The sequence below is a fragment of the Melozone crissalis genome, unplaced genomic scaffold (assembly GCF_028551555.1).
Source record: "Melozone crissalis strain CALT ecotype California unplaced genomic scaffold, PUWL_Pcris_2 ptg000088l_1, whole genome shotgun sequence".
Taxonomy (NCBI): domain Eukaryota; kingdom Metazoa; phylum Chordata; class Aves; order Passeriformes; family Passerellidae; genus Melozone; species Melozone crissalis.
Window position 1 is genome coordinate 1,633,946 of NW_026535865.1, and position 26,936 is coordinate 1,660,881.

The 26,936-nt window shown below is 49.9% G+C and overlaps 2 protein-coding genes across 2 annotated transcripts; both read right to left on the minus strand.

The window, feature by feature from the left end:
- On the minus strand, window positions 1-17,453 carry MBD3 (methyl-CpG binding domain protein 3). The gene is made up of 8 exons (XM_054290945.1): window positions 17,378-17,453; window positions 13,508-13,564; window positions 11,268-11,427; window positions 9,066-9,203; window positions 6,194-6,284; window positions 5,138-5,315; window positions 2,948-3,145; window positions 1-1,840 (listed from the first exon to the last, which is right to left on the minus strand). The coding sequence occupies exons 1-7, from the start codon at window positions 17,389-17,391 to the stop codon at window positions 2,953-2,955; spliced, it is 831 nt and encodes a 276-aa protein (XP_054146920.1). The 5' UTR covers window positions 17,392-17,453; the 3' UTR covers window positions 1-1,840; window positions 2,948-2,952.
- A 5,527-nt stretch (window positions 17,454-22,980) lies between these two features.
- Window positions 22,981-26,694, minus strand: LOC128946922 (cytochrome b-c1 complex subunit 10). Its single transcript, XM_054290943.1, has 3 exons — window positions 26,585-26,694; window positions 25,320-25,454; window positions 22,981-23,229 (listed from the first exon to the last, which is right to left on the minus strand). The coding sequence occupies exons 1-2, from the start codon at window positions 26,632-26,634 to the stop codon at window positions 25,334-25,336; spliced, it is 171 nt and encodes a 56-aa protein (XP_054146918.1). The 5' UTR covers window positions 26,635-26,694; the 3' UTR covers window positions 22,981-23,229; window positions 25,320-25,333.
- Between the last annotated feature and the right edge of the window lie 242 nt (window positions 26,695-26,936).

Genomic DNA, 26,936 nt, shown 5'->3' on the forward strand with positions numbered 1-26,936 from the left:
TCTTCTTTGTGAGAAACATTTAATTCAACACCATGACTTACAAGAGGACAGATTTACAGAGTAGTAACTGTAACAGACTCTTCAGAAAGGAAAATAATGGTGGCTGCCTGCAGTGCCAGGTAAAGCTCCCCAAAGCAGCACCTGGCACAGCATCAGCAAAGTACAATTCAGTCTCCTTGCAGTACTCAAATGAGCAATATCAACCAATTTTGTGTTTGCAGACCTTTAAGAAAAGAGTGAATAAAGGATCAATCACTTTGGCATGGGATATTTTTCAGGGATCACTAAGCTGCACTACTCCCAAAGGCAATTCCCTGGCCCCTGGCTGTCCCTGCTAATCTTTCTCACACAATAAAGGCTCTGGGAGCTACTTTCTTCCCCAAGTTTTGGGATACCAACAACTTGTACAATAGGTTGGTGGCACAGTATTTAATGCACCACCCTGTAGTGTTCTCTCAGCAGAGACGTCCACGCACGGTTATGCAATGGATACCCTAAGACTAAAATAATTCTGCAACCCAGTCAACACATTCCCCAAGCTATCAGCTCTCATCTTCCTCCCCTCTCCTTGTCTCCCTTCCCAGAGAAATCCATTTTTAGCCACAAGTTACCCCAAAATGCTCAAAGATGTACTGGAAGAGACTGAGGGATCAATCAAGGTACCCATGGTGAAGCCAAATATTTAGAAACACATTAAGGCAGGTTTCACATCAGTCCAATTGTTGACACAAAATGCTGGTCACCTCACTGCACATGCAAATAAGAAAGATTCAATACTTAATAAAAAGCTTTAAATTCCTTTTTTTTAGATATCAATTATAGAAAAATCAACCTTTTACCTTTTTTTTTTTTTTAAAGAGGTCAGAACATTACTGCACACAAAAGCAGGTGTGTAGCCACACCTGTTGGAATGGATCCCCTTCCCTCCACACTGAGGAACAGAGGGCAGGTTCTTGGCACCAGAAGAGAAAAAGGAGGAAGTTTTCCTCATTATCAGTCAGAAATGAGTCATCCTTCCATCCCCAGTTGAGAAAGTCCTTCTGACTGGACTTAAACCAAAGTAAAATATACCTCAGGTTGGGTATATTGTGAACAGAGTCTTGGAGGCAAATGTCTGGACACACAGAGCTTGGATCCAAACTGTGGTGTGGAATAACCAAACAGCCAAATGCCCAGAGCTGGCAGCCCAAGTCCTCGAGTGCAGCTTCTTCTCCTCACCCCAGCCCAGGTGGGAGAGGCACTGGCAGCTCAGCTCTGAGACTGCACTTCCAAACACTTGCAAGACCAATGTGGTCTTGTGAGGAAACAGCAACTCACACATGGAATGAACCATTCACAACATGAAGTGACCTCCCTACAGTCAGGTACAAACAGGTAGCCCACAGCAGAGTAGCCAAGGAGTGAAACAGCATCTCCCTCCCTTGGGTTAGAGAGAAAAGTGTTTCTGTGGGTCATTAAAAGTACTTTGATAGAAAAAGCTTAAAAATGTATCACCCAGCATGACCCACGAAAAGTAATACCAAAAAAAAACCCCCAAAAAAAAGAGCCAGCAAATTCAGTTCCTAGGATTTCCCCTCCCACCATGTGATATTCTTTATCCCCTCCCACTTTTGCATTCCCAAGCACCCTACCCCTGTAGAAAAAGGAAGGGGAGTAGAGTTTAGTCAAGGTCCATCTGCAGAACTCCCCTGCAGTGAATGAACCATCAGCTTGCACGTCTCCTGAAGTCCATCCAAAGGCTCTGGGGTACAGTTGGACTGATGGTGCACTCCTGACTCTGTGAATGCTTGTGCTGACCCTGCTGAATGGGTTTATACTGGGAATTCTTAGATGGAACTCCCTGAAAGAGGAAAAACAAAGACCTTGTAACTCAAAAAGAATTTCTGTAGCTTTTCTTAAAAGGAGAAATCCTACTGTCTTAACACATTCATGTCTTTATCTCCTGGGTTTCACCTGCAGCAGTCAGTTTGTTCTGGCTCCTGCCAGGCCTCTAGAGCAGAAAGGAATTCAAGGCATTCACTGTCCAAATACAGCTACTGCTGCTGATAGGGGAAAATGGGAAAAAAGAGCCCAGATAAAAGATGGGATCTCCCAAAGGCCAAGCAGATTGCACGTTATAATCAATCCTCAGGCTTCAAGGATTGCTAAACAAAATCAATCTTCCTCCCACCTGAAATCCCCATTCCCTTCAAAGGAGCTCCTCAGCTATTTATCCTAAAAAGTTCCTTTTTCCCCCCACCACATTCTTGATTCTTGTCTCAGAGGCTCCAGAGGAGGCCACTAAGTTGATCTTAGGGCTGGAGAACCTTTCCTATGGAGACAGGCTGAGACACAACTGGGGCTGAACCCTGAGCCTCCTTTTCTCCAGGCTGAGCCCCCCCAGCTCCCTCAGTCCCTCCTGGTGCTCCCAGCCCTGCCCAGCCTGGCCTTGGGCACTGCCAGGGATCCAGGGGCAGCCCCAGCTGCTCTGGGAAATCCATTCCAGGGATGGATTCCACAATTCCTGATTCCCAATCTCCCACCCAGCCCTGCCCTGTGGCAGTGGGAGCCATTCCCTGTGTCCTGTCCCTGCAGGCCTTGTCCCCAGTCCCTCTGCAGCTCTCCTGGAGCCCCTTCAGGCCCCAGAAGGGGCTCTGAGGTGTCCCTGGAGCCTTCTCCTGTCCAGGTGAGCAGGCCCAGCTGTGCCAGGCTGGCTCCAGAGCAGAGGGGCTCCAGCCCTGGCAGCATCTCCGTGGCTCCTCTGGCCTGGCTGCAGCAGCCCCACGTCCTCCTGCTGCTGTTGCCCAGGGCTGGGGCAGCTCTGCAGGTGGGGTCTCACTCCCACCTCCCCCATTCCTGATCCAAAGCCCCCACACCTTTCAAAGTGAAGATCCATCAATATTTAAGGTTCCTTCTGAAAACCTTCCTGTCTCCAGTGTTTAAGGTGAGACACAGCACAATCACCCACCTGGACTATACATTTTCCATCTCCTGGTCATGGTCCTGCTCCTCCTCCTCCTCCTCTTCTTCTCCTTCCTCCTCTGCTCCTTCTTTCTCCGAGGGAGGCTCCCCATCCCTGGCAATCTCCTCCACGTGGGCCAGCATGTCAGCCATCAGGGCCTCCTCCAGCCTCTTCCTCACCTGCTGCACCAGCTCCTCCTGCTTCCTGCCCAACACAAGGACACCCAACATCAGCCCCAGGCTGCCCCTGTCAAGGGAAAAGAGTCCCCAATCCCTCCAACATCAAAGCATGGACTGGAAAACCAAGAACTCCACTGTATAACAAAAAAAAACCAAAAAAAACCAAAAAAAAAAACCCCACCTGGCATTGAACTCTGACTGAAGATGAAAAACACTTTAAAAATTTCTTCAGTGTTTATATTATGTGTCCTGGACCTGTTGATTTCTGGCTGAAGTTTGGCTAACCTAGCAGCCAACTTTTTTTTAGCCTAATGCTGATTTTTAACTCCTGCTGCTAATATCTAAAAAGTCAGCCTACCCTGCACAGACTTTCAAAAATGTGACTGGAGGAAATTAAGTTTCAGGCCATTTCTTTCTGCTCATTTTCCTTTTGAGGCCCAACCCTAAGAAGTCAAAGCACAGCAAAGAAGTGATCAACAACCAGTGGCTCATGGGGCCCCTATTTCAGCTCAGCCACAGGACATCAAAGTTACAAACACTGTTTTTCCTGGCCATTTATGTCTCAATCAGGCCCAGAAAAATCATCCTGCAATTCCAAAAGATTTATCAAGCAGTCAAAGCAAGGTTTGCCTTTAAACATTTAATGAATGCAAATTGCATGCTGCAGGCCTTTGGTATAGTCAGTTCTCCATTAAAAGCTTAAAGCTGAGTTTCACCAATCCTGATTTAACAATATTTAATTACTACAGCAACCTATAGCAGAATCAGCTGCATCCTTGTTCCCTGTCAGCAGGCATGGCTTGGGTTTGGTCAGTCCAGAAATTTTATTTAATTCATTTACAGACAAAGAGGAAGGTGAAGAGAATTCAATCCCACATACAGGATTTCTCCAATGCCATCTCTGCACCATGTTCCCTGTCACCATAGCAGGCATGACTTGGGTTTGGTCAATCTGGAAATTTTATTTAATTCATTTACAGACACAGAGGAAGGTGAAAAGAATGCAATCCCCCTGTACAGGATTTCTCCAATGCCATCTCTGCACCTTGTTCAAATTTTATTTAATTCATTTACAGACACAGAGGAAGGTGAATTCAATCCCACATACAGGATTTCTCAAATGCCATCTCTGCACCTTGTTCCCTGTCATCACAGCAGGCATGACTTGGGTTTGGTCAATCCAGAAATTTTATTTAATTCATTTACTGACACAGAGGAAGGTGAAGAGAATGCAATCCCCCTGTATACAGGATTTCTCAAATGCCATCTTGGCCCCTTGTTCCCTGTCACCACAGCAGGCATGACTTGGGTTTGGTCAACGCATGAATTTTATTTAATTCATTTACAGACACAGAGGAAGGTGAAGAGAATGCAATCCTCCTGTACAGGATTTCTCCAATGCCATCTCTGCTCAGAGGTGCCTCAGTCAAGGTTCCCCCAACTCAGACACTTTTGTAATAAAAGGAAACTTGACATGAAAAACAAACATGAGCCTGAAACTGCAGAGTAACTGAGCATGGGCAAAATAAAAAACAGTGGGATTTAAGCACATGATAGAGCTTCATGTAACTACTTTTGTCTCCTCTCTTGCTCCAGAGCCATTCCAGTGAATTCCCAAGGCACAGTGTTCCATCAGACATTCAGAAAGAAAAGCAAAGCACTGTTTGAGCACAAGGAACCTCGCTCCAGAACAGCAAGTGCTATTTCCAGCTCCTACCTGATATCTTCATCAGTCACCATGAAGGCTTTGCAGAGAGGCTGGGAGGTGTTGAGCCAGACCCCAGGGTTCTTCTCCTGGGGTCAGGAAATTCTCAGCAGCCAGGGTTCCAACACAGCCCCACAACTCCTCTCTCTCAATCTGCTGCCTTGGAAAATTCTCTTTTCTTGCAGGGCCTGGAACTTTCACTGCTCTGAGCTGCAGCAGCAAGGCCAGGCTTGCTGACTTTCAGCTGCAAGCCCACAGTGTGAGACCAGCCTTGTCTGCACCCTATTTCTCTCCTACATATCCAGCTCCTACCTGATATCTTCATCAGTCACCATGAAGGCTTTGCAGAGAGGCTGGGAGGTGTTGAGCCAGACCCCAGGGTTCTTCTCCACAGCTGCAGAGAGCTGCCCAGTGATGGGCATGGTGCTGGTGTGCAGGGCACTGGCGATGGCAGAGAGCAGAGTCTCATCTGTGCAGCCAGGGCCAACCCCTGCAAGGGGGAGGGAAATCCATGAGCAGCACTGCCCCAGGCAGGGAGCAGGAAATCAGGACAATGGGAATGAAATTTTAATGGCAAAGCACAGGCTGTCAGTTGGAAAACTCACATGACATAAATCTCAGAGCTGAATGCTTCTAACAGCACCTCTGCAGCTCTCTGAGGGTATTGAAACTTAGAGCAGTTCCTCATTGTTAGAACCAAAAAGATAATAAAAATCACCAAATTGGGAAAGGAGGATGTTTCCATTCTGCTTGAACAAAGCTCAGAGAGCTGGGGCTGCTCACCTGGACAGGAGAAGGCTCCAGGGACACCTCAGAGCCCCTTTTGGGGCCTGAAGGGGCTCCAGGAGAGCTGCAGAGGGACTGGGGACAAGGCCTGCAGGGACAGGACACAGGGAATGGCTCCCACTGCCACAGGGCAGGGCTGGGTGGGAGATTGGGAATCAGGAATTGTGGAATCCATCCCTGGAATGGATTTCCCAGAGCAGCTGGGGCTGCCCCTGGATCCCTGGCAGTGCCCAAGGCCAGGCTGGGCAGGGCTGGGAGCAGCCTGGGACAGTGGGAGGTGTCCCTGCCATGGCAGGGGTGGGATGGGATGGGCTTTGAGGTCCCTCCCAGCCCAAACCCAAGCACCAATCTGGGCTGCTCTGCTGTTTCTGGAAAATGAATCCCCCAAAAGGCAGAGAGGCTTTGCTTCAGTGTGCCCTCAGAACAAAGGGCACTGGGAGCCCAGGCAGCAGCACAGCCCCTGCTGCAGCAGGAATGGGCACAGCCCTGCTAGGCTCTGGGAACAGGAGCTCACCCCCAGCACCCTCACTCCCCTGCCAGGTGCCAGATGCCAGCCCTGGGTGAAGGGCACCCTCTGGTTACCTTGCAGCCCCTTGGGAAGGTCCATTGTCTTCACCAGCTCCTCTGCAATGTCAAAGGCATTCAGGCCACTCAACTTCTTCTCCCAGAAGAGCTGCAGACAAAGCAGGTTATTGGTACAACCAGGAGTGGAACTGACAGCTCCACACAACCCCTGCCTCCTGGGCAGACAGGGAACACAGGGCTGAGGACATTCAATGTGGATTTACCACAGAAGGGATGGATCTGCCACCTCCAACAGCAGGGACAATCCTCACTGCAATCAGCCCTGTCAAGCCTTAACTTCTTTTTGCCAGGGCTGGGATTAAATGTGTGGGATGGCATTTCTTGTTGGGACTCAGATGTTTATTAGCTCTAATCTATGTTACAGTCTCACAAACCCTAAGTTCTATAGCACTTCACTCCAACAAACTAAAAATGGAGCCCTACCTATCTCTACAAGAGAGAGAGAGAGTTTATCCTTTTAAGGATAAACTATCCAATTAAGAAATGACACCTAAATTATTTTTACTTTTTACCCAATAAACAACCAACCTGTGGCTCATAATGTGGAATTTTATCCAATTACACAAAACCACCCAAACCCATGGAGGAGAAGGAGGGAGAAGGAGAGAGAAGGAGGGAGAAGGAGGGAGAAGGAGGGAGAAGGAGGGAGAAGGAGGGAGAAGGAGGGAGAAGGAGGGAGAAGGAGGGAGAAGGAAGCAGCAGCCTCTGCCCTAAAACCTCCATCTTGCTTTATATATATTACTATATTCTAAAACCTTAAACTCTGTTTCCACCCTGTGATATCACTCACTTCTATTCAAACTCCACACCCACAATCCCAGCACTATCATTCCATTCTGAAAGCTTCTCCACAGCCTCAGGTCAGTGAAGTGTTAACTTGGGGGTCAGTGCCTGAGAACACAGAAAGTCTGAAATTCTCAGCAGCCACGGTTCCAACACAGCCCCACAACTCCTCTCTCCCGGTTTGCTGCCTTGGAAAACTCTCTTTTCTTGCAGGGCCTGGAACTTTCACTGCTCTGAGCTGCAGCTGCAAGGCCAGGCTTGCTGACTTTCAGCTGCAAGCTCAGTGTGAGACAGCCTTGTTTGCATCCTATTTCTCTCCTACATATCCCACAGAAAGTGAAGAAATGCAAGAGCTGAATTCAAGGTAAAGTATTATTTTCTTCCTTCTGTTTGGTCCTTTCCCCCATGTCTCTCCTTTACCAGATTTTGAGTCACAGGCTTTCCCCAGGTTTAAAAGGCTGAATGTGTGGTGTGGTAGAAATTCAAATACATCACTCTGATACACCTTTAACTCTGCTCCTGGTGCAGGAGAGATATCAGGAGGACAGCAATACACAGCTGGAGGATCAACTGTCTTGCAAAAAACCACATTTTTATCAAGGTTTTGTGAAATGAAGAATTCACCTCAAACAGCCCATGCATATCCCACCCCTTCTCCTGCCTGTCAAAATCCAAGTGTAAGTGAAGTGATCACACATGACTTTTCCAAAAAGGGGAATGAGGGAGTCACAGCTCAAACACAGCCTGGATATTCCCTAGCCCTTCAAATAGGTGATTTTTTTTTTTGTTTGTTAGTTTTTTTGGTTTTTGTTTTTGCTTTTTTGGTTGTGTTTGTGGTTTTGATTTTTTTTTTTGTTACCCAGAAAAGCTGTGGCTGTCCCAGTCCTGGAATTGTCCAAAACCAGGTTGGATGGGGCTTGGAGCAAGCTGGGATAGTGCAAGGTGTCCCTACCCATGGGTGGAGGGTGGAATGGGATCATCTTTACGATCCCTTCCAGCCCCCAAGAATTCTGGGATTTTTAAGCCAGTGCATGATGGGACTTAGCTCTGATTTCAAATTTTGCAGAAGCATCTGGAATCTGCTGAGAAAAAGTCAAAATATTCTGCAATCCAGTAAAATATCTTAAAGAGGAACACAAATCCAGCTCAGAACTGGGAGAGGGTATTTTATCTTTAGTGTTCTTTTTTATTGCCTTGGCTATAAAAGCTGCAGGAGTAGCAAAACCACTGTGAACATACAGGATCTGCTTCCCCAAAAAACCATGGTGAGACCCTGACAACCTGCTTAAAAAAACAAAAAACCCACCCCAATCACCAAAAATCACCCATTTCAGGTAAGTTCTATCTCACACTTGGAGGTTCTAGTTCTAAGTTGAACTAGGTTTATTAAATTCTTAAAATCTGCCTTCAAAAAGTGTTTTTTGAAGTTTTCAGAAAAGGTTTTCAGTGCTCCAACAGATAAAGCTTATTTTACCTTCCCTTGTCCTGAGCACCCTTTCCTTTAATTTTGGTGTGTTCTCTTGCTTGCAAATACACATTATGGTAAGAAAAACATTTTGATTTTGTATTAACAATAAGATTCTAAGTGAATTTATGATCTTATACTGCAGAGTTTACTCCTACTAATGCACAGTCCCCTGCACTGCAACAAACACCACAGTGGATGTGATCCCTGCAAGAACAAGGATTTAATGGAACATGGAATTCTTACACAACTGCAACATTTGACAGTGATTCTAAACCCAAGTGTCCCCTGAAGTGGCTACAATGTCTGAATAATTTTGTAGATAATACTTAATTTCAGCATGAAGGAAATTCAGCTACAACAGAATTGGGATCTAACCAAAGGCTGCAGTTTGTAAATCCCAGTGTGCAGAGTCCATAACTAGAAATTGGGAATGGGATTTGTTCTAATTTTAAGAGCTGGGAGCACTGCAAGCCACGGCTTCTGAAAGATCAGATTTTTCTGAATTCTGAAATGCCAGAGATCAGGAATTGCCAGGGAGCATTTGTTCAGCATCACAAAATTAAAGCAGATTATTCTGGAATCCTCCCAGTAGGAAATCCAGGAGTTTCTCAGCCTTACCTGCCTGGGCTGGTCCACAGCTTTCTGGGGGTCACTCTTCACCTTGTTGCTGGGGTGGTTTGTGATCTTGGTGACAGGCTGTTTGAAGATAGAGGCAGTCTGTCTCACAGGCAGGGCTGTGTTCAAATCAGGCTTGCCCTGTTTCACACAAAAAGAAAAGGAAAAAGCCACAAAAATGTTTTCAGATTGCTAAAATGCTGCCACAGCCACACAGAAGTGCAGCAGGGAACAGTTCCTGGGCTTCAAATCTTGTCTAATCTCAAGTTATACAAGTTAGGCTGCTAAAAATACATAACTAAATTCAAATCTTGCCTTAGACCTATCAAAGTTTTCCACTCATTCCGTTTAGCATAGCAGCCTCCTCCCATGTGAGCTCACACACATCAGTTTTACTCCCATTTTAATGACTTTAGGAGTCAGAACAAACCATGTGTAATCACTAAAAGAGAGGATTACAACATAATATTTGTAATAAATAAAAAAATTACAAGCAGGGATTTAGAGGCTGATTTCTGAATCCAGGAACCACTTCAAACCATTCCTTCTAAATCCAGTTGTGACCAATAAACAAACCAACACCACTGAAAGCTGAATCCCTTTTTTTACCTTAGCTTCCGAACAAAGCTCAGCTTTTAAATGCAGCTCATAATCAATTTTGCATTATAGGACTGCATTTTCTGTTAGGGGAAGCATAGGAAGGCTGCTCCTCATTCCCAAAATCCAACACACAACTCTTGGAATGGCTGTAGGACACGCTTTGTTCTCAGGGATGCAAACACTGTGTCTGCCTCACAGATTTATTCATGAGATGTAGAAAAGATGTATTCAGGACAAATATAATTCTGAACCATCTGGGTGCTAATCCTTGCAGAAGCCAGTGATAACATTTGTACATTTATTGAGAGTTCTGGGCAGAATTTTTAGCCTGAGAGGTGTGTGAGCTGCTGCTCTCTGCCTCAAGGCAGGTCTCAAAATATCCCTGCAGCACCAGGACTGTAAGAAATGTTCCCAGCACTCTCGTGATGATGATCCTTGACTGGCTGATGTATTTCAGAAATGAGCATTGTGCCTTTTCCACATTCAGTGTTTAGGTGCATACACAGCAGCTGCTGGGTTCTGGGAAGGATTTTAGCATCTGATGAAGATCCTGAGGAATGACTTGGGACAATCAATCCAGACAGGGAGCCTGTCACTGCCATCCTGACACCTCAACAACCTGAATTAGCAGCTAGAGAATCTTTTATTTTGTTCTACAAATAGGCCTCACAGTTCTTTTCCCTCTCAGGCTTTTTGCCCCAAATGCCACCTCCCTTTCCATCAGTGCCAAAGCTGGGGCAGCAGCACAGAGCTGACCTCTCCTGCAGCATCCCCTCATCCCTGTGGACCCAAACCCCTCCTCTCCTCTCCAACCAAAGGCAAGGGCAGGGCAGAGCTGCTGCACAGCTCCAGGAATGTGGGGCTCTGGAGCAGATTGTGCTGGAGGAGGTGAGCTCACACTCCGGGGAGGGAGATCACAGAATCCTGGAATGGTTTAGACTGGAAGGGACCCTAAAGCCCATCCAGTGCCACCCCTGCCATGGCAGGGACACCTCCCACTGTCCCAGGCTGCTCCCAGCCCTGCCCAGCCTGGCCTTGGGCACTGCCAGGGATCCAGGGGCAGCCCCAGCTGCTCTGGGAAATCCATTCCAGGGATGGATTCCACAATTCCTGATTCCCAATCTCCCATCCAGCCCTGCCCTGTGGCAGTGGGAGCCATTCCCTGTGTCCTGTCCCTGCAGGCCTTGTCCCCAGTCCCTCTGCAGCTCTCCTGGAGCCCCTTCAGGCCCCAAAAGGGGCTCTGAGGTGTCCCTGGAGCCTTCTCCTGTCCAGGTGAGCAGGCCCAGCTGTGCCAGGCTGGCTCCAGAGCAGAGGGGCTCCTCTGCACTCATTCCCACAGGGCAATGCCTGTCTTGTGCTGGGAACTGAGAAGGTGACAGTCTCTTCCCTGCCCTCCTCCACAGAAGACTGAGCAGTGCCACAACTCTCCTCCCCAGCACCAACCCCCTGGGAGCAGCACTTGTCCAACCCCCACCAGCAGAGCTGTTCTGACACAGCTCCAATTCACACTCCAGCTCTGAACTGCTGCATTCTCCCTTCTCTCCCAGGCTGCTCTGGCAGCTCCTCAGCAGGGAGGGGGAGCAGCAGAGCCTCTCACTCTCTTACTTTGGCCTGGTTGGAGCAGTCGTAGCGCATCCTCTGCCTGTTCTTGTTCATTTTGTTCATCAGCATCTTGCCCGTGCGGAAGTCGAAGGTGCCCAGGTCCATGGAGCTGCCCAGGTAGCGTGCCAGCTGCGGCTTGCTGCGGAACTTCTTCCCACTGGGGCTGCAAGAAACACACCAGGTGTCCACCCCCAGGGACACCCCCACCCCCTGCACCTCCTCTGCACCTCGGCAGGGAGGGTTTTTATTGCCATGCTCAAAAACACGTGCTGGACTTTGCAGGATGAAGTCACATTCAGCTTTGAAATGTTTTCATATTGACTGCTTCTCATGTGGAACACACAAATTAAGTTAAAATGGTTTGGTATGTCAAGAGGAAGATTCAGATTAGATAAACAAATGTAGAATAATGCACACAATAACCATCAAGGGAGATCTCAGCACAGATGCACTTTTCATTCAGCTGTCTCTCATAGTAAATGCACATTTTCAAGTATAATTTTTTCTCTCAGGACTCTTGCATTTGACCAGCACCAAAAATGCTCCTTGTCTGCTCTCCCTGACCCTTGAACAGCACATTCAGGTTTGATTCTATGTCTTTTGTAGCATCCTGAAGACTTCAGCAAAAGAGAAAACCAGAAGTTAACTACTGACAAGCTGCAAAACAAAGAATCCACAGTGATGCAAAGATAAATGTCAAAACCTTGTAAAACTTTCCATTAATGGCAAAAGGGAAGAGAGACTCTTCTGTAACACCTGGGTTTCTACAAAGACTCAACCTGGAGAGCAGGCATAAATTATTCCAAATTCTTACTGATGTTTTCTTTGGGGTTTTGTTGTATTTTTTGTTTTAGTTTGTTTTTTGAGGAGGTTTTTTTTGTTTGGTTTTTATTTGTTTGGGGGTTCTTTGGTTTTGTGGGGTTTTTTTTCTGGTTGTTGTTGGGATTTTTTTGTTTTGTTTTGGTTTTTTGGGGGATTTTTTTTATTATAATCCAACATAAGCTATTTTTTAATTCATAAAGCAAAACTAAGCCAGTGTGTTATGGCTGCAGTGTATTGACTGTAAAGACAATAAGCACCAAGTATTCTTCACCTTCTCACCGAGCATCATAACAACACCTCTTTATTCTGTCAATTACTTTCACTTCTGGTTTTCTCCACTTTGCCACTTGCATATCCAGCCCTAGTTCACATCCAGGAGAAGCTCACTCCCTGTATACCCATCCCACTATCACAGGTTAATGGGCTAAAAGGCATTTTAAGACCAAAAATGCCAGTTACCCCCTTATCTCACACTGGTGAGATACTGATAACCTTACCAAGGTCTTAACAACAAAACAAAACAAAAGGAAAAGTCAATGTTCACATATTGTCTCCTGCCCTGAAGCTTTATTAGGGGAAAACCAGCATGAGCAGAGAATTTCTGGTACAGGACAGTGACAAAGCAATTAGGTTAAGTCAGGCTGTGCATGAAAAAAATAGATTTAAAAAAAACCCCAAACCCAGAAAGTACCCAAGTATTAAAAGGTCTCCAAAAACTGAGATCAATTTAATATAAATTACACTAAAACTGAAATTAGAAAAAGTCTCTGGAAGGAGTTAAGTCTGAAAGGTTGTGGTGATCCCACACAGCATCTGCTGAGGAAGCTCCTGGCTCCAACTGCTCCCAAGCTGCTTATCCTGCCTGGATCCCCTCCCTGCCACCACCACTGCTCACACAAATGAACCAGCTGAGGAAAATAATCCATCTTTGGAGGCCAGGGGAGGAGGAGGAAACACTCCCCACTGGTTATTCCTCAGCTCCCTGTGGAGCTGCACTTGGGCCAGGACACAACACGGAGCAGGACCAAGGAACAGAGGCTGTGTCCAGCCCCAAATTCATGAATTAACTTTTTCAAACTCTAAAGGGAGTTATTTGCCTCAATCCAGAGAGAGGAATAACCAACTCCAGCAGCTTTAGGGCAGGGCTGTCGCTGCCAGTGAAGCCAGGAAGAAAAACTCCTGCTACATGAAGAACATGGCACTGCTTCCTCTTCCAAGATCTGCTGCTCTAATTTAGGGTTTAGTGTCTTAGCAGGTTTAAAAATAATGCATTAAAGTGCAGAGTAACTTCCAGAACAGTCAGTACAGTCGAAGACAGGATTTTAAGTGAACAGAGCCCTTCATCTCTGTGTGTTTAGTATGTGCTGTGGTCATTTTGCAAGGAAGAACTGAAAAGCTGCTCAGAGTCTCAAAAAACCCACCTGAAATGACTGAGAGTCCTGTCTCTTCCTGGGGAAGCTTGGCCCAAAGGAAAAGCACTGAAATGTTCAGAAGAAAAACTTTTATTCTGATTAGGTCTTGCAAAAGGCAGGATCAGCCCCAGGCTCCCTGGGACAACAGCAGGCCAGGGAGCAAAGCTATGAGCAAAAGGTGACAGGGAACTGAGACAGAAGGGATGGGGTGCCCTGGAGCTCCTGGGGACCCTCTGGCAGGACCATGCAGGACACTGGGGCACCTACACACACCTGGGAGGGTCAGAGGTGTGGGGGGAGCCACAGGAACCCAAAACTCGAGTGGGATCCCTGATGCACACCAGGACACACAGAAACTCCCCCGGTACCACAGAACTCTGAGCAATGTTAAAGTGACTTTAAACGTCACAAAATACAGAATTTACCTCCTTCTGCCCCTCCTGCACTCCTGGTTTTGCACAAAGAGGCCCAGAAACGAGACATTTTGGTACAAAGCTGCAAAACCCAACCTCTGCTCTGTAACACCCCCAGGCAGCGACGCCGAGAGCCCGGATTGATCCTGAGCTCCCGAATTAGGCTGTGCCACAGCTCCCCGTGTGAAAGGCCGAGCTGCAAAGGAGTTTACAACTTGCAAAGGATTTTTCACGCTCGTCCATCACCAGCTCCGGGGCTTTATTCGCTTGGGCCGCCTGGTTCTCGCTAACAAAACAGACCTGGCTGCCGGAGCCACCGCAGCCACCCCCGGCTCTCATTCCCAGACTTCTGCGGGCAGATCGAGCCCGTTCGGGGCAGCCCATTGAAGGGCCAGGTGTCCCTGCTCTCCATGTGCAGCTCAGCCTTTGTTTGCTGCCTTATATCCTTAAGGAGAGAGCGGCTGCCCAGGCCCTCTCCCCTCCTCCCTCATCAGAGTCTCCTCCCCTCCGCTCTCCCATTTAGCCCGCACAGGATCTGCACAACTTGGGAAGCGAGGGACAAAAGGCAAAAAAAAAAAAAAAAACCAAAAAAAAAAAACCAACCAAACCCTGAGCAAAGCCAGCCACCGCCTGCCTCTGGAAGGAATGGAGGCAGGGACAGCCCAGGAAAACGGGGCACTGAGAGCAGACACTCAGAGCCTTGTGTCCTCGCTGGAGGGGCAAGGGAGGAACACAAAATGATTCTCCTCCTTGCTCCCTCCCTCACTCCTCTCCACAGCTCTGCTCTAGGCAAATCCTGGCACCAGGAGCTCCTGGAGGGCTGCAGGAGCTGCTGATGGTGCTGGCAGGGAGATGGGGACACTGCACAACCACCAGTGCCAGCACCTCTGTCACAGCACCCCTGGATGCAGCACCCACAGCCAGCCCTGCCCCGGGGTCCCACACTCAGCTGGGCCACCCTGGCATGGGCTGGCACGGCCATGAAAACCATGAAAACCACACCAGGCCAGGGGGTGACACCTCCAGGTGCCACAGAGCACCCCACAGCCCTACACAGCCACAGCCCCACCCCAGGGAGCAGCCCCGGGGACCTGACCTGGCCCTGTCCCAAGGGATGATGTCCCCAAGGGATGATGCCACAGGACAACAGGGGGCTCTTCATTCAGCAACATGGACTCCAACCATACCAAAAATAAACCCCCCAAAAAAAACTCCAAACAAAGCACTTGGAGACGCACAAAATCTCCCCAAATTTCCAGAAGCATCACATCCCTAAAGAAGAGCCCAAATGGCAGCTCTGTAACACCGGGACAAACAAAATTACAACCAGATGATTTTGCAGGGCTCAATTCAGGCATCATGGAATTAAGGATGGAAAAGACCTTTAAGATCATCAGATCCAACCATCACCCCAGCACCACCACACGTTCACCATTTAACCATGTCCCCAAGCATCACATCCACATGTTTTTTGAATATTTCCAGGGATGATGACGCCACCACTGCCCTGGGCAGCCTGTTCTAATCCTTTATAACCCTTTCCACGAAAAAAATCTCTCTAATACCCAACCTAAAAGTCCCCTGGTGCAACTTGAGGCTGTTTCCTTCTCATATGAGAAATTATGAGCTTCCCTGCAGGCAAACCAGAGCAACAGAGGAAAAGCAAAGCACAGACTCCGTGAAAGCATTTTGCTCCACAATTTTTTTTTGGAAAAGATTGTACTGATCAAAATATCTTTGGAGGAGTGTTAAAAACATTCCCTTCCAACTTCTTACATTTGTGCTGCAAAGGTAAGGAATTCTCAACAGAATAAGTTTCACACAAGAGTGTGAAGTTTCCCAGCACAGTGATGTCAACATCCTGAGGCACAAACCAACAGCAATCCCAAATTTCTGACACTTGGCCATCAAACCTTCAGAAGAAAAACACTCTGAAGAAAAAAGCCCCACAAAGCAGCACTAAATTCTCCTTCCCCCATGTGAGAACCCCAAGTTTGAAGAGAGCCAGAACTCCCTCAAAGACAACCTGCCACTTTGACAAAATCCCTGACACGATTTTCTTCCTGAAATCCTCCATCCCTGCACTTCTGCTCACTCCAAATCCAGCCCACCCTCTCAGCCAGAAACCCTCTTAAGGATGAGGTTCCAGGACTGGCTGTAAAAACCTGTCCAGGCACTCAGACCTGGAGGAAGATGGAATTTCCAGCCAGAGACTGGCTCACACACATCTCACAGGGGGTTTTCCACAAACCCTCTCTGCATCTGTGCGTGCCCGGGAGCTGGACAGAACAATCAGCCAGGTAAACAACAGGCAGAAGTCTCACAGGTATTACTGAACTGCCACACCTGCGTTTGCCACTCTGAGGTAATGCAAAATGCAACAGAAACCAAAAATTAGCGCAACAAAGCTCTATTCTACCTTTGATCTCTGTCCAAATTGATACAAAGGGAAAACCCATCATAATTTGGGAATAAAAATATGCTACTTATCCTCTCTTCCCCTTTTTTTAAAGTTCATCTCCGACACTGCAACTTAACAAACAAGTTCTGGGACAAACAGAATCTCTGAAGCTTTCAGCTGCTGCTGGTGGTCTCATCCTGCCCTCAGCCTCCGAGGTGCAGCAGCAGAATCGGCTTCACGTTCTCGAGGATAGCACTTTCTGGTTCACTCCCCTTTTCTCACAACCATAACCTGATTATAAAAATGAAACCTGGAGCTAAAGCTGTGTCTGTCCCATCCCTGGAAGTGTTCAAGGCCAGGCTGGACGGGGCTGGGAGCCACCCGGTCCAGTGGAATGTGTCCCTGCTCATGGGAGGGTGGGATGAGATGGGCTTCAAGGTCCCTCCCAACCCAAACCGTGCTGTGAGGATCCTGTGTCAGAGGCAGAAGTTGAGGGTTTGGATTTTCCCGACAGGCAGGGCCAGGTGAGGACACTGGGACAGCTCCCGCTGCGTTCGCAGCTCCCGCTGGACCCGAGTTTCACACCTCAGCCCGCGGGTGCCTCGTGGGTGCGGGGAGGATCCATATGGCCACCTACAGCCATATGAGCCATGCAGGGCTAAAAATAGCACCCCTCCAGCTCCCGGGCCGTGCGCTCCCCCCGCAGCCACACTCCCGGCAAGGCGCATCCCGACCCGCCCCGGGGCCAGCACCGCGAGCAGCCCGGGCTCCCTCCCCGCAATCCCCGAGCGCACCCAGAGGGCAGCGGAGCGAGCCCCGGGGAAGGAGGAGCACCCCCCGCGCTGCTCCTTCGAGAATAAAGAACCGCGAGTGCCCGCGGGGCAGGAGCCGCTCTGAGGGGACGCGGGGGCTCCTCACGGCGCTCCCCGATCCCTGAGGGGGGCCGAGCATCCCCGGCCCCCCGCGGCAGCCCCGGGTCGGCTCCCCGCTCCCTTCCCCTCCACCTGTGGCTGCAGCCCCGGCCCGGCCCCCCGCGCCCGGGGCGGCCCCGCCGAGCGCTCCCACCTCTTCCGCTCCATGGCGGCTCCTCCCGGCCCGCTCCCGCCTGGCTCCGGCCGCCTCCCGCCGGCTCCTCCCGGCCGCCGCGCTCTCCTGCCGCCGCCGGCCCTTCCGCGCTCCCGCTGCCCCCGGGAGGCGGCGCCGCGGCCCGGCTCGTCCCGCTCCCGCTGCGCTCCCGGTGCCGGTCCCGGCCCTGGCCCCGCTCCCGCCGTCCGGTGCGCGCCGCTCCCTCCGCCCGCCCCTTCCACCCACCGAGCCGCCTCCCACCGCCCGCCGCGCCCGGATCCCTCCGCCCGCATATAGTCCCTCCCCCCGCCGCCCCCGCGTGGTGCCCCCCCCGTGCCAGCCCCGCTCCCCCCGGCGAACCCGCACGGTGCCGGCCTTACCCCAGCGCCGAGCGCCGCGGGCCCCCCCGGTGTCCCGGCAGCGCCGCTTTGGGCATCTTCCCCCACGCCCGCCCCGGCCGCACTGGCGGCCCCGCGACCCCCGGCCCCGCCCCGCGCCCCGGGCTGCGGACCCGCCCGGACCCCCGGGGAGAACCGGCCCCCCGCCCTGGGGCTGGCCCCGGGGGGGCTCGGGGTTCGTGCCGTGCCACAGAAGCATACTAAAAAAATCGCTCAATAAAACCCAACAACAACAACAACAACAACAACAACAAAAAAAAAAAAAAAAACCACAGCAAAAAAAAAAAAAAGGGGGGGGGGGGAATCTGCACACGAGGAACTGGAGTGAAGACAAAGCAATGAAAAGTTTTTCAGGAAAGCGTGTAAACCAACACCTACTGCAGCTGCAGTGGCGAATCCCCGGCTGTGGTACCGCCAGGAGAGGTGTGTGCCGGGGAACGGCCACCTGGGAACCCCAGCTTTGGGAATGAGACACAGGCAGCACCTGAATCCCAGCTGCTGTGCTCCTGCCATTCCATTCCAGTATCCACACGTTGAGAAACACCACAAGGCAGCCTCCTTCCCAAAGCAAGTCAGAGAAATCAATTTTCCTTTAATGAATGATGTATTAGCTTTTTGTTAAGAATCCTGCTTGGAGCAGCAGTTGGAAGGGATCAGTGTCGGACACTACAGCAGGGGTGCCCACAGCAGTGTGACCACTCTATCTGGCCACGGCTCTGGTCTGACATCAAATTCTATTTGTGTCAATAACCAGCAACTTAGAATCCTGGAAGGGACCCTCAGGGATCATTGATCCCAGCCCCTGCACAGCCACCCCAACACTCCCACCCTGAGCAGCCCTGGGAGCTCCTGCAGCTCTGGCAGCCTTGGCACCATTGCCTGGGCAGCCTGGGCAGTGCCCAGCAGCCTCGGGGGGCAGAACCTTGCCCTGAGCTCCATGCCAAGGCCTGGCACAGCTGCAGCCCTTGCTGGGCTCCTGTCCCTGTGCCAGAGCAGAGCTCAGCCCCTGCCCCTGTGCCTGCCCTGGGGAGGAGCTGCAGCCCCCGAGGAGCCTCCCCTCAGTCTCCTGGGCTGCAGCTGAACCAGCCAAGTGCCCTCAGCTGCTCCTCAGCCCTTCCCCAGCTCCGTGTCCCTCCTCTGGGCACTCTCCAACAGCTTTGGGTCCTTCTGATCTCCCAAAGTGCCCCCAGCACTGGAGCTGAGGCTGCCCCAGGGCAGAGCAGAGTGGGACAATCCCTCCCTGGGCCTGGTGCCCCAGCACAGGGTGGCCCTTGGGGCTGCCAGGACCCAGCAGTGACTCAGATCCAACTGACCAGGACCCCCAGGGCCCTTCCCACAGCACCTCTCATTCCCAGTCTGTCCCAAGGGCAGGAACCAGCACTGGCATCGTTAAACATCACATGCTTGGGAATTACTTACTGCCTTTTCTTTTCAACTCGGGGCTCACTCACTCGTTTCAAACTCCCTCGTTTGAAAAGCAGCAGGAGATGAGGGAGGATGTGAGACTTGTCAGGGATGCGAGGGAAGCCCACACCCCCACAACGGGCTGCAAATTGTCCATCTCGGGAGTAGAAACGGGAAACAATTCCCAAGAGCCAGGTGCGCCCGTAGGGGCTGGGTTACATTTACTTTGTTTAAAAAGGTTTAAGATCCGTGCGGGTGGAGGTGGTGTCTTCAATGTGATCGATGCTGAGCTTTGCCCCGAAGGCATTCCGGCTCCCCAGGGACCGGGTGTGGGGGTTTGTGTTGTCTCCTCTGGGCTCACAGGTAGGAAATGTCTCGTCTCGCTCTGCCATTGCTGTTATTTCCTTCAATCTTGCACAAAAGAGATGGAAAACTTCCAATTCTTACTATTGATCAAACCCACACTATTTTCCATCGATGCACTTCCCTGGTTTTTTTTTTGTAATAAAAACACCCCAAACCTCAAATCCAGCTCAATGTATACTGCTGTAACCAAAAACTTGTACTGATGTGGAGCTCTGGAGTGCAAAAGGGAAACTGAAGCACGGTGAAACCTTCAGAGGTGTTTTTTAAGAATGAACTGGCAGAGCTTGGAGCAAGTGGAGCTGTTTGGATGTGGAAGCCAGTCTGTGGGAGAATACCCACACGTCCTCTGGACCTCGAGCTGAGGGTATCAGGAGGTGGAAAATCAGTTTTCACTGGCAGCTGGCACCGGTTTGTGGAAGGAAAACATTTACTCTCTCCTAGGACTGCGTGAAATGTTTGGGTAGAAATGAACTCTTGAGCTGAAGGGAAAATATTCCAGTGTTCCTCTGGGAACACTGCCAGGTGAGGTATTTGCAGGTAGAAGCACCAGCTGAAAATGGATTCAGCTGCCAGAGACTCTGTGTTGTCCCAGGATGAGCAGATAATCCCAAAAATCACCAAAATCAGTTGTTGTCAGACATGGAAAGAAGCAGCAGGATATCCTGACAGAAAAACTCTTGATTTCACTCTGCAGGTATCCCTGGTTTGAAGCTTCCTACTCTGCATTCCCAGAGCCAGCAGAGGAGCTGATTCCAGAGCAGGGCTGGCCACAGAATTCCCAACCCAGGAGCCCCAGCAGAGGCTGCTCCAGGAGCAGAGACCAACAGGGGCTGGGCAGGCTCCCAGTGCTCAGGTGGCTGCAGTGAACGAAAAAACCCAACCCTGTCCCAGCTCCACTGGCACATTCCAGGAGAGAAGTGAAGTGGGGGCACCACCACAAGGGCAAACACTTGGAAGAGGCAGGAGGAATGCAAAACCTCCCTTTACATCATCAACCCACAGCTGTAAATCCAAAGCTACCTCTGGGCCCTCTCCAGGTTTGGGAGGGAAAGCTTTTTCCCCCTCTGTCAGGTCATTGTTTTTATTTTGTTCCTAACATATGTGGCATTCATAGCTCATTATGAAAATAATAAACTGTTAGAAGAGAGGCAATGCTAGGATATTCTAAATTAGAAAGATCACCCATGCCACTTGAACAGTAATAATTTGAATTTTAACAGAGACTTGCCCAAGAATGCAGAAGGTATTTTCAAGAGTGTGTTTCTTGCTCTTGTAGCAAAAGAAATATAGCAATTAAACCAGTTTTACACTAATTCTAGAATTAATTAGCAATAAATCCATCACTGGAAATGCTGCATGAAGAAGAACAAGGAGCTGAACAATCTCCAAACAAATCCAAGCTCTGTGCACTCCTTGCAGAGCTGCCTGTGCACACAGCTGGGATTTTAAATATGTTTTTCTCCTTTCAGTATCTCATCTCACCTGCTGGGCACACCTCTGCCACTGGGACTGTGTAAAGGTGACTGTCACCACTGACTGCCAGCTTGGGGACCCCGGGGTTCTCAGGGGGATGGACACCACAGATCCCTAGCTCCAGCCTTCCCAATGATCTCCAAGCCATGGAACAAGGCAAACCCAGGGAATTTCTGAAGCAGCAGGTGACACCCATCCTGCCCAGGTGTGTCACACAGGGAAAGTAAGGGCAGGGACTGAGCTGTCCAGAGCTGAGGTTACAATCCTGCTGCTGTGCAGCAGGTTCTGTCTGTAACCAGGCTGACAGAACATCCACTTCCCAAGAACTTCCCAAATTTCCAGGCACAGTTTGGCTGGAAATGGATCAGTACCAGCACCCTATGTAAGGCAGAGGCTGCTGCTGTCAAAGCTGCACTCTCAGCACCCTGAGGTGAAGGGGAGGCTCTGACCTCCTGAGGGTCAGTCAGGAGCCCTGCTGGAGCAGGGATGGGACAGCCTGAGGAACCAGCACCACTATCCCATTATTCCATATCCCAGGGAAGCTGCCCCAACACTCCCAGAGCTCCAGGAGCTCTCAGGGGTGCTCAGGGTGGGATTGTTGGGGTGTCTGGGCAGGAACAGGGGCTGCCCTGATGATCCCAGTGGGTCCCTTTCCCAGGATATTCCAGGATTCTGTGATTGCATCTTAGTGGACACAGCAGAGCAGCAAAGACAGTTTTTACATGTGAAAATGATGTTATTTGCCCCCAATTAATTAACAATGATGATGCTGAAGCAACACTAAGAAATTTTTACTGTTAATTAAGTAATCCAAGTGTCCTGCATAGTGCCACTGTTTGGGCAGGTTTTCCACCAGTTTTCCATAGAAACATCCCTGAGGGTGACACAGCCCTGACAGTGACACATGGGCAGCACAGCTACAAGTGGGATTTTCCCCTAAAGAGATTCAAACCTTGCACTACAGCCAAACATTCTAGCAAGATGAAATTGGGCACTAAGCAGAGAGAAAGCAGTGACCCTGTTCTCACACAGAGGAAGTTTGTTTGTAAATTCTGGTCTTTGTGAAAAGGGATGAACTTTTTGCCCCTGAGTCTGAGTCATCTGTGGCTGAGTGGCAGAGACCAGAGCAAAATAATTCTTGTTCTTCCTTTTTCTAACAGCTAAAACTCTCATCTACAGGGTTGTGTAGGGGTTTTCTAACAGCTAAAAACTCTCACCTAAAGGGTTGTGTTTGGGGGTTGTTTCACCACCAATTTAAGTTCACAAATAAACAGATCTATGAATTAAGAATATAGATTTTTCTACTTAAACCCCAAATTAAGAACTGAGCAGCTCTCTGAACCCCTGGTTTTCATCCTGGTACAAAGACAGCCAGGATTTGGGGCCTGCCTTCCTCAAGCCCCGAGATTAAGCCAGAAAAGCTTAAAAAAAAGATCATTGAATTGATGTTAAAAACCCCAAATCCTTTCTTTAAACTACATTTTAGGAATCTGCTACCATGAAACTCTGCAATATTGGCTGTGAAAAGTTAACTGCATCCATGAGGCCACAATGACCCAGGAATGATCATGAGCCTAAAATCAGCACATCCCTAAGAGTAGCTCAAGAGCTGTAATTGATATAAATAAATCATCAAGCCCAGCATCCTAGCAGCCAGTGGTTGATTCCTGAGGAACCTGCACAGGAAAAGAGGCAAACATGTGGCAGACACAGTCCAAGAAGCTGAAGATGTAACACAGTGCCCAGAGCAGCTGTGGCTGCCCCTGGATCCCTGGAATTGTCCAAGGCCAGGCTGGACAAGGCTTGGAGCAACCTGGGATGGTGCCAGGTGTCCCAATCCAAACCCAAATCATTCCATGATTCTATAACCCAAAACCAAACCAGGAATCTGGTCTTAAGAATGTGGACTAAGAAGGTAAGACACACACACCCACAAAATCCTAAAAAACCCAAGCCCCCAAAAATCATTCACTTGGTTTATTTTGTACATTGTACACCTGGTTTATAAACTGCTCCCATCAGGGCAAGATGTGCTGGGAAAGTGCTCAGAGGAAGTGGTCAGTGAGGGTGAATTTGCTCACAGCTGTTCATGGGACAGATAGACAGACACACAGACAGAGCACAGCTTGTTGCAGAATCTGTAGTGATTTCAGGGTCACCCCAGCAGGGTCTCAAGGACGGATGGCTCCAGACACTCTCCAGCAAAGAATCCTACAACAAACACAGAGCAGTGGTTAAGCAGAGCTTCCTGCACACAGCCACAGCAGGGAAACAGGGGTCTCCTCAAGCCAGGTCTCATCAGCTCTTGGAGATCTGTTTCACACCCAAGATAGCTCAGCTACCTTAGAAGGCATAAAATCAGCAGGATGGCTTTTGTGGTAGTGTTGGAAACAGAAAAGTTTTAATAAAAGGCAAAATAACAAAACTCTTTACAGAGAAAAACTGAGCTAGGTGCAGGAGGTCCTTGCTCCTGGTAAAACACCTCACAAAAGCCATTAGTTCCTTTGTTCTCTTCTTTTTCTAGTTAATTGCTCAGGCAGGACTTTTTGGCTTTTGTCCAATTAGGTATCCTTAAGTTTATGGTGTATAAATCTATAATCTCCTAAGTCCTATGAGGTGTCTTTTCAACTAATTGAAGAGAGAAACTTCTAGGCTCTTTCCCTTTTTAAGGAGACAAAAGATAGTTTTGTCACTCTATCAACAAAGGGCACATTTCCATACAGCAGCCAACTGAGAGATTTCAGGATCCTCCAGGATCCAGGGAGAAGTTTCAGGTACAGGAGCTGATCCAGATGTGGGTGGGCAGGGCTGGAGTCCCTCTGGAAGGGAGCACAGCTCACCACAAACACATCCCCTTTCTTTGCTCCTCTTCCCACAAATTCTTACTCCAAAATGGGAAACAGAGGCTGTTGGCTCAGGAATAGAGCTGTGCTCCTACTACTGACAATTTTTTAAGGAAGGAAAGGTAATTTAATTGCCACTACATAACTTGAAAGCTTTTCCACTTGAAAACTTTTCTCCATCCAGGTTGGACAGGGCTTGGATGGTGGAAGGTGTCCCTGCCCATGGCAGGGGTGGCACTGAAGGGGCTTTGAGACCCTTCCCACCCAAACCATTGGGTGATTTTATGGTTCTGTGACTTGGCTGTAAACATCACAGTGACCCACAATCCCTCCAGTTCAGGTGACGTCCAAGACAAGTTTCATTCCTCTCTTGGTTACAGAAGGATCTGTGCAATACAAAGATTGCAAACAGTAAATTGTTTAAACTGCAACAACTATTGCTGAAAAAGGACTTAAAAAGTACTGTCTGTGCTTTCCAGACTGACTGACTTCCCTACAAAGTACTGTGTAGCAGGAACACAAATAGCTCACTTTTATTAATCAACATTTAGATGTAACTGTTATTCTGACCAGAACAAACAAAACCTGAGGTGGACAGAGTTTGCTCTGGACTCAGAGTTTCTCCATTAGCATCCTTTAATTAATAGAAAAATCTTCCTGACTCCCTTCTATCTGCAGCAAGGAATAAAGAAAATCAAAGCCTGCCTTCTAAAAAGAATCTGCAGTTAGAGCCCCTACAGAAGGATTATACAATTGCTGTTCCAGCTTTAGGAATGGTCAAACTTTCAGAACACTCAGAACAGCACTTCTGGTATGCATTTAAAGAAGGAAAAGAACCAAAACCTTGAGAAAGCAAATCTCCCAAGGAATTTGTGGAATACAATAACCAGAAAGCAAATCTCCCAAGGAATTTGTGGAATACAATAACCAGCTCTGAAAATTAAATTTATTTTTAATACCAGTTACAAGGAGCAGAAAGGAGTCTGAATTTGCACAGTCACAAAACTAGCCCTAAGCTTGTAGCTCTTCTGCTCAGGAACAGAAGTAAAGATAAGTCAAAAGTTCCAAATTAGTTCTATTTGACCTCTTAAGAACTGCATTATGTTGTGGAAAACACACTGCTTGCAAAATAATAATTGAAAAACATATTCTAATGAATATGTCATCCTTTGGTGCTCTGTGAAGCTCCATTTAAAAAACAGGAAAAAAAAAATATTGTGCCCCAGGCAAAGAGGAAATATCCACTGTCACACCAACACAGGGTTATTGCGTTCAAGTGTTCCAGGCTAGGCTGTCCTGGACAGGGCTTGGAGCAAGCTGGGATAGTGGAAGGTGTCCCTGCTCATGGCAGGGGCTGAGCAGGGTGAGCTTTAAGGTCCTTCCAACCCAAACCCATCTGGGATTCTGTGATTTTATAATTCTATTGATTAAGCCAAGAGATGCACAAACAAAACTCACCATTAGGGGGAAGCTCAGTCTTCAGTTTTGTACTTGCCGCCGATGTAGGGAACGTACTGCAAGACCAGCTTCCAGTCTGTGGCCCAGATCACCCCAATGCCAGCCACACCACCCCATGTCGCCAGGGTGGGGGTCCTAAAGGAGAGACACACCCAGGGAAACATCAAATTACCACTGGGAAAGGCCTGGCAGATGCTCATGGCTGAGGTACCTGAAAAAGGCACTTCAATCAGGAAAAGAGCTTAGAATTCCAGAATATCCTGAGTGAGAAGGCATCCATAGGGATCATTGATCCCAACCCTGCACAGCCACCCCAGCAACCCCACCCTGAGCACCCCTGGGAGCTCCTGGAGGTCTGCCCACCATTCCCTGGGCAGCCTGGGCAGTGCCCAGCAGCCTCGGGGGGCAGAACCTTGCCCTGAGCTCCATGCCAAGGCCTGGCACAGCTGCAGCCCTTGCTGGGCTCCTGTCCCTGTGCCAGAGCAGAGCTCAGCCCCTGCCCCTGTGCCTGCCCTAGGGAGGAGCTGCAGCCCCCGAGGAGCCTCCCCTCAGTCTCCTGGGCTGCAGCTGAACCAGCCAAGTGCCCTCAGCTGCTCCTCAGCCCTTCCCCAGCTCCGTGTCGCTCCTCTGGGCACTCTCCAACAGCTTTGGGTTCTTCTGATGTCGTGGTGACCAAGCTGGACACAGGAATACTGAAACAACCTCACAGACACGGAACAGCATTACTCCTCAGGGCAGCCAAGATATTTGACAGGAAGAAGTTCATAGTCTTTCCCTTTAAAAGACTACTGCACAGCGAAGAGAAGACACACTACCATACATGGCGGCCGCCACATCCCGTCGGTTCTGCCCCGTCCTCTTGCCTCCCACAGCCCTACAAAGGGCACCCACGGCACTGCTGTATTACCGAACGTGGAACAGCCAGCGCCGGGTGGGCCGCAAGCCTTTCCCCGGCTCCTCGGGCCCTCAGCCCGGCCCCAGCGCTGCTCCGCACCCCAGCACCGTCCCCAGCGACCCTCACAGGACGCGGAGGGAGCGGGGAGGCCTCGGGCAGGGGCCGGGATGCCCTTCAGGCTCCCTCAGGCTCCCACAGAGCGCGCTGAGTGCGCGGCCGTGTCCGGAGGACGCGGTGAGGGGAGCGCGGAGCCCCGGGCCGAGCGGACAGACCCGGGCGGGGCGAGCAGAGCCCGGCTCGGAGCGGACGGAGAGCCCCGGGTGGAAGCGGGCAGCCCCAGCGCGGCGTGGGCAACCCGGCAGCTCCTCACCAGGTCCGCAGCAGTTCCGCGTAGCGCGGCCCCAGCAGCTGGTTCAACATGGCGATGGCGCCGCCTCACTCAAAGTGACCCCGAGCGGCGGCGGCGGGGCCGCTCCGAGCACGCGCGGGGCTGCAGCGGGGCGGGGCTGCGGCCGAACCGGCCCCGCGCGGGGCTGTGCGCGAACGTGAGGGGACACGAGCAGCCCTGAGGGGACGGGAGCAGCCCTGAGGGGACACGAGTCCTGAGGGGACACGGGCCACCCTGAGGGGACACGGGCCCTGAGGGGACACGAGCCACTCTGAGGGGATACGGGCCACCTTGAGGGAACATGGGCTACCCTGCGGGGACAAGGGTCCTAAGG